This window comes from Alosa alosa, chromosome 8, assembly GCF_017589495.1.
Source record: "Alosa alosa isolate M-15738 ecotype Scorff River chromosome 8, AALO_Geno_1.1, whole genome shotgun sequence".
Taxonomy (NCBI): Eukaryota; Metazoa; Chordata; class Actinopteri; order Clupeiformes; family Clupeidae; genus Alosa; species Alosa alosa.
The window spans coordinates 16,902,004-16,913,826 of NC_063196.1; the positions used below are offsets into that span (position 1 = coordinate 16,902,004).

Here is an 11,823-nt window from a genome sequence, read left to right on the forward strand (position 1 = left end):
AGCAAGCAGTACTTTGTGGGCAGTTGTGCTAAAGTTCGCTTAAACTGGCTGGCAGACACCTCGCAAATAACCTCAGACCATATTTTCCGGACCATAAGTTGCACCTGAGTATAAGTCGCACCAGTGAAAAAATGTGTCATGAAGAGGAAAAAAACATATATATAAATATATATATGTTGCACCTGAGTCGCAGGACCAGCCAAACTATGAAAAAAAAGTGCAACTTATAGTCCGGAAAATACGGTATTTGCTGGTTACAGTAACTAGGTCAATGGATTTTACTGTGTCTATTTCTCGATACTTTGTACAAAATCTAAGCAAGAAAAGGCAAAACAAATAAGATTCATATTTTGGCACGACAGTCTATGGGGTTTGCCATTCTGAGTACCATCTACTACTGTATTGTTTCGGTGGTGAGCGACGCAGACACAGGCGACACCGACCGTTATGGCGGTAAAATGCACCGCAGTGCAAAGCAAACCGATGCTGAACCATAAAAGGGTCACAACGCCGTAGGAGTGGCGCGTAGCTACGCCGTGGAGTTGACGCAGAAGCATGTTGAGCCCTTTAAACAGTAGCCTAATCTACAGTAAGCTTTTTTGTGTGCATACCATGCTTCACATTAGAGTTCCCACACAAACATATTAGTGGCGGACCATATGTCTAGTTTAGTTAATTAACGCCAAAAATCATCTGACACCTTTTCAATGTACTATTCTTGCTAATTGTGATTTTTGTGTACCGTTACACCCCTAACACACACACACACACACACACACATCCTCTTACTCGTGGTGCAGGCGCAGTGAGTGAGGAATGGGGATCTGCAGCTTGGAGTTGTCGCTCTGGGCCTTGCGGTTCAGGTGGATCCAGATGCACGTCATGGCGAAGGAGTGCGTGGACTGGGGCTTGTTGATGTCTGGCACGGGGATGCACTGCGGAGTAACGGAAGAGAGGAAATAGCGACCGTCTGTCAGTATATGGTGCACTGCAGTTGAAACCAGTGGACTACTTAGTTCAGCTTCAGTCACTTAGAAATGTCCCAGTCAGAGTCACTTAGAAATGTCCTTGTTTTCATCATTAATGTTGTAAATGATGGTTGTAGAAAGAAATGGCTGATATTTAATGCAATATCTACATTGCCCATTATCAGCAACCATTCATCTTAATCTGATATCAATTTAAAAGGCTAAACAGAAAAAATTGGAGAACCCTTTTGCAAAGCAATTTTTGAACCCTTTATGTAAGCACATAATGTAATCTGAAAACTGCTGCCCTGATTAAAAAAAACAATGCTACTGATCTCAGCTGGTATTCTGTCCATCATGGAGTGGAATGGAAATTTCTAAGTGACCCCGAACATTTGAATGGCAGTGTATGTTTCAGGACTTTTCACAGAGCCCTGCTTGAATGCAGTCCAACACTACAACACAACAGTGCTTCAGTTGCAATGCAAACTGAAGCACTGACTATTGATCCCCCAAGGAGAAATTCAAGCTACAGCAAGGTATCGCCATAATGTCTTCTTTAATTCCCCAGATGAGATTTGATCAGTGCTATTGATCAACATCTAACAGAGTCCTTCTTCAGATACTCAGGGCGCATTCACACAAAACCCTTTGGTCCGGACCAGTTTGTTTAGACCAATGGTTCGGTTATTTTTGATAGAGTGAACGCAGTCTACCGAACCCAGGTGCGGACCTGGGGTATGGTTTACTAGAACTCTGGTGCAGTTTGAATGCTATCCGTTCCAAAACCAGGAAATAAACTAGAGACTATCTAAAGGGGGGTTCACATTGTACGCACAAGCAGCAGCGCTGCGCTATGAAATCCATTATTGTCAATGGCTTGCGTGCACAAGAACTGGCCTGCTGCTGCGCTGAGCAAAGCGCAGTGCAAGCAGCATTTTGCCGCTTAGCTGCTCTTGTGTGTGCCACGGTCAATGTTGAACAATGTTGAACTTTGACCGTGGCGCTCGGTAAATGATAGGTCTTTTGCGCTGAGCCCGGCAGCAACCACAACAAAAATCTTTGGGATATTATCTCAACCAAGAGCAACCTAGCCCCTCCCTGTCAGAGTGCTTATACAGTCCTAATGCTACCTGATCTGGACCTGAATACACACACACACACACACACCGGCTCATTCCATATCAATTCAGCTCATTTCTCAAGAATTCCACACACTTCAGTCTCAGGTCTTAAAAAAACAAATCTGAAAATATTACCTGAAGTGCGTTCAAATTCAGCAAACGGTGGCGAACATGTTTTCTCTGAACAGACGATTTGGTGTAAACATTCCATTGTTATGGTAACACTGCGTCCACCTCACGTCCAGTTCCACTGTATCTTCACGGAGAACTACCTCTTCAGACTGTTTGCAAACTTTGAAAAATTTGAACCTCTGGTGTGCCCATATCAGTCTGGAGATTCCTTGCAATGTTTTCTTTTATTTCAGACTAATCCTCTCCAAGATTCAGCCAGTTTGGTGTTTTCCTCAAATGTTCATTAAATCTATATCTCTAAAGGGCTAAACACCCAGCAGTTGCCAACTTTGCACGCCGATTCCTAACTAGGTGTAGTACAGTCTTTCCACAGACAATCTAGACAAAACGTTTGCCAGCTGGCATTGCAGTGCACCATTTCATTCCCAAGTGCACCCACAACTGTCATTGGGAGACCGTATCATTTTGATCAAAAATAGGAAGATACATTACTTTCTGCACGTTGAACTGAGACTGGCTGAATAAGAAGTGGCTGTAGACCAACTTACAGTACTTTCCCACTGCTGCAATACTAGGATATTACCATGTTGTTTCATTATTATGACTACTATATATATATATATATAAAATGAAGACTAAACTACCTGTTGTTCATATATCTTGCATATTTCTACATTCTTAAAATAAATGTGTTGAAAATAACACAACTTATGTTGTTTTTAACACATCAACACATCTATGTTTAGATAAGGACAGCACAATTTCTGTTGTTTCTAACACACTGCTTTTGTTATACTGTGTACACTCTTACAAAAAATGGGTAAAAATTAAAACAATTTGTGGTGTTGTTTTTTTAACACATTTCTATGTCCAGATAGGGACAACACAGTTTGTGTTGTTTCTAACACATTCGTTTTAAGAGTGTAGCAGGTAACCTATTACCTGTGCTTCAATCTACATGCTTTTGAGATTATTATTACTCCAATACTTTCAAATCACACTCTCATTAGTATCACACTAATGTCTTTGTCCTGCACTCTCCCTTAATTAGTGTTCCTGCACTCTCCCTTAATTAGTGTTCCTGCACTCTCCCTTAATTAGTGTTCACTCTCTTCCTCCCTCCCTCTCTCCCTCTGTCTCTCTCTGTCAGGGTCTCTTCACCGCATGGTGATGGTGGCCAGTGTTAAGTGATAAGGATTAAATCTGGAGCGGATCATTCGGAGCCAAATCTGGCCCCAGTCCTCTGAGGCTGGGGAGTCAGGTGCCGTGGGGGTCGCCTCTGGGCGCCCGTCCCTCTGCAGGAAGCTGAGGATGAGGTGTGTGTGTGTGTGTGTGTGTGTGTGTGTGTGTGTGTGTGTGTGTGTGTGTGTGTGTGTGTGTAACTCTCAGACTGCCTATTTAACATGCTAATGATCAATTAGGGAAGGGAGTTATTTGGAAGGAGAGAGAGAGAGAGAGAGAGAGAGAGAGAGAGAGAGAAAAGAAACAAATAAACAGAGAGAGAGAAAGAGAAGAGGAATGAGAGGGAGGCAGTGACATGGAGCAGCTGATTACCAGAGCCTACAAGACATGTCCAGATGCAAAGAGAGTGAGAGAGAGAGAGAGACCAGGAGAAACAGAGAGGAAGGATGGAAAATATAGGAAAAGCAAAGAGAGAGCAACAAAGCAGGGGAAAAGGGGGACAACGACACAACGACAGGGAAAGCATGACAGAGAAGGGGAGTTTCTGGCACAAGAGTGAGGAGGAGGCCACAGATGGACAGAATTAGTCAGAAAGAGAGAGAGAAAGAGTAACAGAGGGGGAAATATTGAGAGAGAGAGAGAAAGTGGGAGAGATAAACAGAGGGGAAGCATGTGTGTGTGTGGGTGCTGCCCTAATGAGGAGCTTCCTGACAGCCTGTTAGTGAGGGTGGAGAGGCCCTCAGGAGGCGAAGAGCACACACCTCTAATGGCCTCTCCACACACACACACACACACACACACACACACACACACACACACACACACACACACACACACACACACACACACACACACACACCTAATGGCCTCTCCGCCTTCACCTCCAGGTCGGACAGAACACACCTGAGGAGCCCAAAAGCACTGCGTCTATGTGTGGATGGACATTCACCCTCCATGCTAGTTGAGCCACTTGACATGTAATATTATCCCTAGAGTGGACCGGTCAGAGTTGAGTAGACTGATATCTACAACAATTAAGCTCACATTAGATTCAACAATTAAAAAAAGAGAAAAAAAATGTTGTTAATGGCCACGTTCTTTGTCTGAGTAACTGGGTGACTGGTATGCTGTGGCCAAATCAGAGTTCATAGCATTAACAGTGCAGTCAAGTGTAATCCGTAGCCACGCTGCTATTTGGTTTGTCCATCTTAGACAAACAGTGTGGTCTTCTAGTGAAAAGAGCACACTTCTGGCGATGACAATGCAGTATCTGTTCTACACACATGCAGACAAAGCTGCTTTCACCCATCAGCTGTACTGTATCTCCAGATGCAATATTTGTACAAATCCACTTAAAAGGTGCTCTAAGCGATGCCGGGTAACATCACTTCTGTTGACTTTCAAACAAAACAGAGCTAGCTCGCCACTTCCTCCCCCTCCCTCCTGTGCTGCTCCCCATGCAATTGAAACTCTCCTAAATGTGCATCTCGTCTGTGATTTGCTGAAACAGTTTGTTATGTTTTTATGGGCTAGGTTTGCCCAGGTTGTTTTTGTTGCCGTTTTTGGAGCCTTGGCTGTCTACAGAGATCTCGTTTTTTACAGTGTATTCAGGACACAGACAGCTAGTGGTTGGTTAGGTGATGTTTGCAGTAAGTGACATAAAATGTTTTAGCCTAAAAAACGTGTGGCATTGCTTAGAGCACCTTAAGTGACAAGCGATCAAAACAGATTTTTGATTGTCAGTAGGTTAAGTTGTTAAGTCGACACAAACCGACTTGGGAAATGGACACTTAGCACTGTCTGAGGAAACACATCTCCATTGACCCCCCCGCCTCCACACACACACACACACACACACAAACTCACTCCACTGATAGGCAACTGTTTGTTAGGCTTTGAGATTAAAGGTAAACTATGCAGTATTGGCAATTTCCTTACGGTCATGACGAATGTCTGAGAAACTCCATCGCTACCTTTTTCTAGCCGGTGCCTGGCGTGTATGTGTATTTGAATGCAGTAAAGCAATTCGTTACATAATTCTTGACACCAAGGCCGTCAGCCCACAGTTGCAAGGGAGGTTTTTCCGCTCACAGGCGCTAGGGGGAAGCGAGACGGCCACCATTCAACCCGAAAAAAGTCATATAACCATCCCAATGACTCTGAAGCTGTTAAATGAAGGTAAATTAAGCTTAAAAACTTGCATATTAAGCTAAAAAACCTGCATAGTGTGCTTTTAAGTATGCTGTCCTTTATGTGAACTGTAAAGGCCAATGGCCACTGCCGGTGTCTGACGCGTGTCAAGTGACGCCAAAGTTTAGAACTACATTACTTTTTAACGAAGCAAGGCCTGCTGGTGCCGTCTGTCGTGCATCGACGCCAAAGTTTCGAAAATTGTTCTCTCTCTTGTGGGCGCCTTAAGACTCGTATGAGGAAAACGTTTGTTGTTGTGATTGTTTGTGTTGTTGTGTACCTCCTTCTCGGGGTAGAGCAGGTCAAAGAGCTTCATAACAGGCAGGAAGTCGGCCAGAGCGTTCTTCTGGATGCTTCCGGAGATAAACTGCAGCAGCACCCACATCAGGTGGTCTCTTCCTTTGATGAGATCTCTGCCTGCCAGCTGAAAACACACACACACACACACACACGCACACGCACCATGTTTTAAACCTGTTTCTAGTCATTTTTTATAGTAATTGCCTCCCATGGAGGTAGCTGTCACAGAATGCATATATTAGTATGCTTTTACGACACCTCAAAGAGACATGACAAATAGCACTAACTTCCCAAGAACGTAACAAACTCCCATGGGACCCACTGGCTGACTAACCCGGTGACTAACGCTAACAGGCGTCATCTGTTCTTGAATATGCACCTAGGTGTATACAATTTTGCGCAAGAGGATGATCTATTTGTGCATCAGTGATCAACTGTGATTCATATGTGCATCATTATCTTTGGATTCTGTACATGTGTGCTGATCTACTGTGCATATGTATGTATACGTCAAAGAATGTATCTGCATCTGTGTGTACAGCGTGCATGTTTACATGATCATAAACCACTTGACAAATGCCTGTGGGTTTATGGTTATTCATATTTTACACAACTGACTCTACAAGTGTCTGTGTGTGAAAACAAAATACACATACAGTACGTGAGTTTAAACCCATGTGTACAATACACATTTGTGCCAGGTAAGGCATGTCTCTAAGTGTATGTGCATGTGTGTGTCTATGTGTTTCTGCTTGTGGATGTGTGTGTGTGCGTATGTGTGTGTGTGTGCGTGTATATTTGTGTCTGTGTGTGTCTGTGTGTGTCTGTGTGTGTCTGTGTGTGTCTGTGTGTGTCTGTGTGTGTCTGTGTGTGTCTGTATATACAGTGAGTGGGCACCTTCTGGTGCAGCGAGAGCACCATGTGCGGGAAGCTGGCGAACTGGAAGAGCACGAAGAAGATGAGCTGGCTGGACAGGTGCTGCCAGAGCAGCTGGCTGGTGCCGCCGTCGTCAAACTGCTCCTCCGTCTCCGAGCGCTCCATGGCGTACACCACCAGGTCCACCAGCTGGTCCTCCAGCACCGGGCAGCGCTGCTTGTGCTGGAGTCGGGGGGGATGGGGGTGTGGGGGAAGGCAAGGGGGGTGTTTAGCCCCAAGAAAGACATGGAGCTCAATGGTCAAAACGTCTCCATGTTGGCACATCCATTTACACACACAAAGACGATACACATATACATACATACATACATACATACAGTACATACGTATACATAGAATCCATATTACAGCACTTCCCCTGACTTTTAGCTTATTGACAATATAGGGTACTTAAAGCACCAGCCACACACACAAACAGTGTTTTGTAAGTAGCTAATGCCTGGGGCTTCTCCCTGTGTGACTGAGATTGGACAGCCAATGTTGTGTGGAAATGGTCCACAAGGGGGCACTGTGGTGGTACTTTTATGTCCGTTTTAGAGGCAGCTAAAGCTGTCACCTGAAGGGAGGACGGTGTTTAAGAGCACCATCCGTTGAGAACAGGAAGCTTCCAAGTTCTCAGTGAATCGTACACAGTGGCCCAGTGTTTTGGCTGTGCAAGTTTCACTGCACTTGGATGGACACATTGAATATTGCTTCTTTATTTGTGCTTGCACACACGGCTCCTGTGGCCATCTGGACGGACAGAGCACTGACAAACAAGGCAACCACGCCAAATCGACCCATCAGCAAGCCCACACAACAGAATGAAATTGACAGTCACACGTTGATGATGCTCAGCCGTGGCACGCAAAGTACACAGCGGAGTATACATGGCAAACACGCCGCACAAAAGGAAACGTTCAGACACACAAACACACACAATATACAACAGGGTATGACATGGAGGACTGTACCACTGCCTGCTGAAGCCCTGATCCGTAGGAAGCTGCACTGTATCACTGGCCTGTCCATTCTACATACTCACCTGGCAAAAGAGTTCAAGAGGCACACAGTGACCTCTAGAGGGCAGTATTTGTATTGAGAACTGACACACTGCCAAAGACAACCACGTTGTGGTGTTTCAGTATCAGGCGCTAAGGCTGATGACTCTTTTTGCCATTTCCAATCAGAATGGGTCTTAATTGGTTTAGATCAGGCCAGTGCGCTTTAGCAGGTAAACAGATACACTGCAGCATCCTCTAACGAGGTGATGTCATGCTGGGACAGTACACATACACACACACACGCACGCACGCACGCACGCACGCACGCACGCACGCACGCACGCACGCACACACACGCACACCAGATCATAGATGGCAGTCTGGAATGCATCAGTCCTTTGCAAGTGTCCAAGCTCCGTGCTCGGCTACAATTTCAGCCGAATTCTGGGAAACTAAGTATCAGGCATGTCTTTCGTCAATCAGGACCGATTAAGCAGCCACTTAGATGCTGGATCTGGAAGCTAGCAATGTTACAGGGAAGTGTCCTGGGCTCAGACCAAAGGACAGGAGTCTGGTGAGTCATGCTGATGCAGTGGGATTTCAACACTGGAGGTTCTCAAGAGGTTTGTGGAGGGTTGGCCAATCAGAGTCTAATATTGGGTCTGACCGAAGCTGGGTGCTGCAATGATGTCAAGAGGAGGAAGTGAGGTGATTGGATGGATGTCGGGGGAAAGGGGGGAGGGGATGTAAATGTCAAAGGTTTAGAGGGAGCATAGAGGACACCATGGACCACATCACAATGTCTAAACACACGCGCACACACAAACACATAAAACATACACGCAAGACCCCCACACACACACACATACAAATAAGGCATGCAGCTGATCAGGGCTTGAAATTAACATGGCATTCTCAGGTACGCTTTTTAGCATGTCAAATAACCAGTGTGCTCTAAATTGTGAGCCAATTCTGAGTTTTGGTACGATGACAATTGTGCATAACTGCCAAAAATATTTCCAATGAAATCAATTTGGCACTTTTTGTGCAATTTGTGTCAACTGTGTATGACCAAAAAAAACTGACATAGTGTACAAATGTGAAAGTTCACATATGATCTGCGACCTCTATCCACATAGATGTCCACCTTTGCAACATCATGAACAATATGCAGGCATTAATAACAAATCCAAGATAGACACTTCTTTAAACCTATGCTAGCTAACCTTACTTTTAGAATAACATGGTGAAATACCCATCACCAACACTCACATAGCCTCTCACCACTAGGCAAGCTATAAGTAACTCACATCAAGGGGCCTTAACAGTAGAGAACATTTGTATGACTGCAAGGCAACAACAACATGCTATTATCTACTGCTGGGAGTTACCACAGCGCTAGAGTGAGGACATCTGAAAGCTTGTTCCAGGAACTCTCCGATTAGATCACCGCACTAACCATGTTTCACAGCCTGATTGGCAAACATTGTGTCACTGTGGCATGGACTGTGTGAATTCTTCCTTGTTCCTTATTAGGGGGCTGTGCGGTTAACCCGAAGCCCAAACCTCAAAAGCTAAAGTGAGAACTTCAGTTACTCCAGGAGAACTGTTAAGATCGTAAGAAAACGGTCTGAGAGCTGCAGGAGAGGTCTGAAGAGCAGTAAACAAGAGTGGAACAGAGAAGAGAAAACATGCAGTCGATTTACTTGACTAACGAGAGCATCTACCAATGCAGTATGCATCTTACAAAGACTGGTCCCCTGCTAACTTAATCACCACCCGTAGCAATGTCCTTTATTTCCCTAAAATAAGACTGGATAAATATCATAAAGACCCTTTTCATAGAAAATGGTGGATTATAATGATAACCATGGTCTCCAGCTCAGTGTGGGTATAGTTATATAAGCCCTGAAAAAGCCCTATTAGCACCCTGTTGGTAATTGCAAAAGGTAATTTCAAGCCCTATGATGTGGTTTGTTCTTGTTTCTTTTGTTGCCTTTAAAAAAAATGTTCTTTCTTTCGTTCTTTCTTTCTTTCTTTTAAAATCACAGACTAGACGGAAAATCATTTGGCCTACAAAAATAAATAAATGGATAAAAAAAAAAAAAATATATATATATATATATATATATATATATATATATATATATATATATATATATATATATATATAGAAAGAGCTTCCATTTGTCTGGTTAGTCACAATACAACAGGAAGATTGTGAACATACCTGAGCAATGTTCAAGGTCTAGAGCAGTGGAGGATGGGGCGTAAGGAAGGGGGAAGAAGAGGAGAGGAGGAGGAGAGGAGGAAGAGAGGGAGGAAGAGAGGGGTCGGGGGGAGGGCAGGACCAAGACAGGACAGAACACAAAATAAAAAGGAAAAAAAACAAAAAAGAAAAAGAAAAAAAAGACAAAAAACAGTGACTAGGAGGGCCAGCTCCCAAGTTCCCCCTTTCAGTCACATCAATCAAAATCACTCCAAGTCAAAGTAAAGCCAAACTCCTGAGACAGAAACGAGAGAGGGCGACAGACAGGCAGGACTGTGCGAGTTCCCCGACGCACGCACGCACGCACACACACACACACAGAGGTCAGGGCATTCTGTCAGCCACCATAACAGACACACACACACACACGCAGGTCAGTGCATTCTGTCAGCCACTTTAGCAGACACACACACACACGCGCGCACACATACACACACACACGCGCACATGCACGCACACACACACACACACACGGCAACTGGTGCTTTTAAACACAAGGGAAGCACACCTTTCAGTAAAAGGGTAAAAAAAAAATGCATACATTTCTATTGATGTTTTTTTAAAACTGCACAGTAAAGAATATGAAAAAGACACAACTGACTGTCTGCCACATTACATACCCATCACATCCATATTATACACATCCAAACTGCCATGCCACTTAGTGTTTAACAACTACAGCCTTCAATCCAGCCACAAAACTGAATCCAGCCCAGTTGTGAAATCTTCCCATCTACGTTCAGTAATACTGTGCATTTGGGCTTTACAAAACAAATGATTTGAAAAGATAATTGTCCAATCGACCTTTCCATATTTTCACCAGAACAAAACACATTCAGAGTCCCATAGATACCCAGGGAAACACACCGAGCTTGAAGTCTAACCCTAACCCTTTGGGTTCCATTGGCTGTAATTCCGCAACATATCATGATGTTCTAAAATGATGAATTCATTTGAACTATGAGCGAGGAGTAATACTGACATATAGGCTAAATAAATATCTACAAAATGAAGAGGAAGCTGCATCCCATGCAGTCTAGAAGCAATCACCACACACACACACACACACTCACACACACACTCACACACACTCACACACACACACTCACACACACAAGACCTGGGATCTTACAGTAGCAGCCTGGCAGAGAGAGTGGGTGATTACTACAGTGTGCACTGGGTTACGTGGCATGGTGTGTCCTGACGATGGCCTCATTTTTTATTTTTTAAACTAAAAAAAAAGAAACTGTGCAAGAGGAAAACTAGAAAACTAAGCTTGGTGTAGTGCAGGTAGGCCACTACTGAAATGCCACTACTCAGGACGCATCCAGCAAAACCCCCTCTTTCCTCATTTCCTGTCATTTCTTTGTGCTCTCTCTCTCTCTCTCTCTCTCTCTCTGTGTCTCGCTCTTTCTGTCTGTATCTCTTTCTCTCTCTCTCTGTACCGTACCTTTTCATGACTTTTCAGACTTCTATGAAACAGCAGAGAGAGAGAGAGAGAGAGAGAGAGAGAGAGAGAGAGAGAGAGAGAGGGACCACAGACAGACTAGGGGAGAGGGAGGTGTGGAGGTGGGTGGGTCAGGGAGGGAGGAGATGGAGGACAGCGGTGCAGTACCTGCTTGTTGAGCCCTAACATGTTGCAGACCATGTCACGAGAGTAGGGCTGTTCCAGAACATAACGTAGGAGTCCTGTCTGAGGATCAAACAGGTCCTACAATAGACCCACAGAAAGAAAGATA

General features: G+C 44.4%; 1 protein-coding gene across 1 annotated transcript in view; it reads right to left on the reverse strand.

Moving 5' to 3' along the window:
- The window catches only part of med23 (mediator complex subunit 23), a 51,433-nt gene that overhangs the window by 36,563 nt on the left and 3,047 nt on the right, over window positions 1–11,823 (reverse strand). Inside the window, exons 10-14 of the mRNA XM_048250599.1 lie at window positions 11,700–11,795; window positions 10,046–10,063; window positions 6,794–6,994; window positions 5,877–6,020; window positions 790–935 (exon numbers count right to left, since the gene is read on the reverse strand). Coding sequence (XP_048106556.1) covers window positions 790–935; window positions 5,877–6,020; window positions 6,794–6,994; window positions 10,046–10,063; window positions 11,700–11,795 — 605 coding nt within the window. The remainder of the gene's footprint in view (window positions 1–789; window positions 936–5,876; window positions 6,021–6,793; window positions 6,995–10,045; window positions 10,064–11,699; window positions 11,796–11,823) is intronic.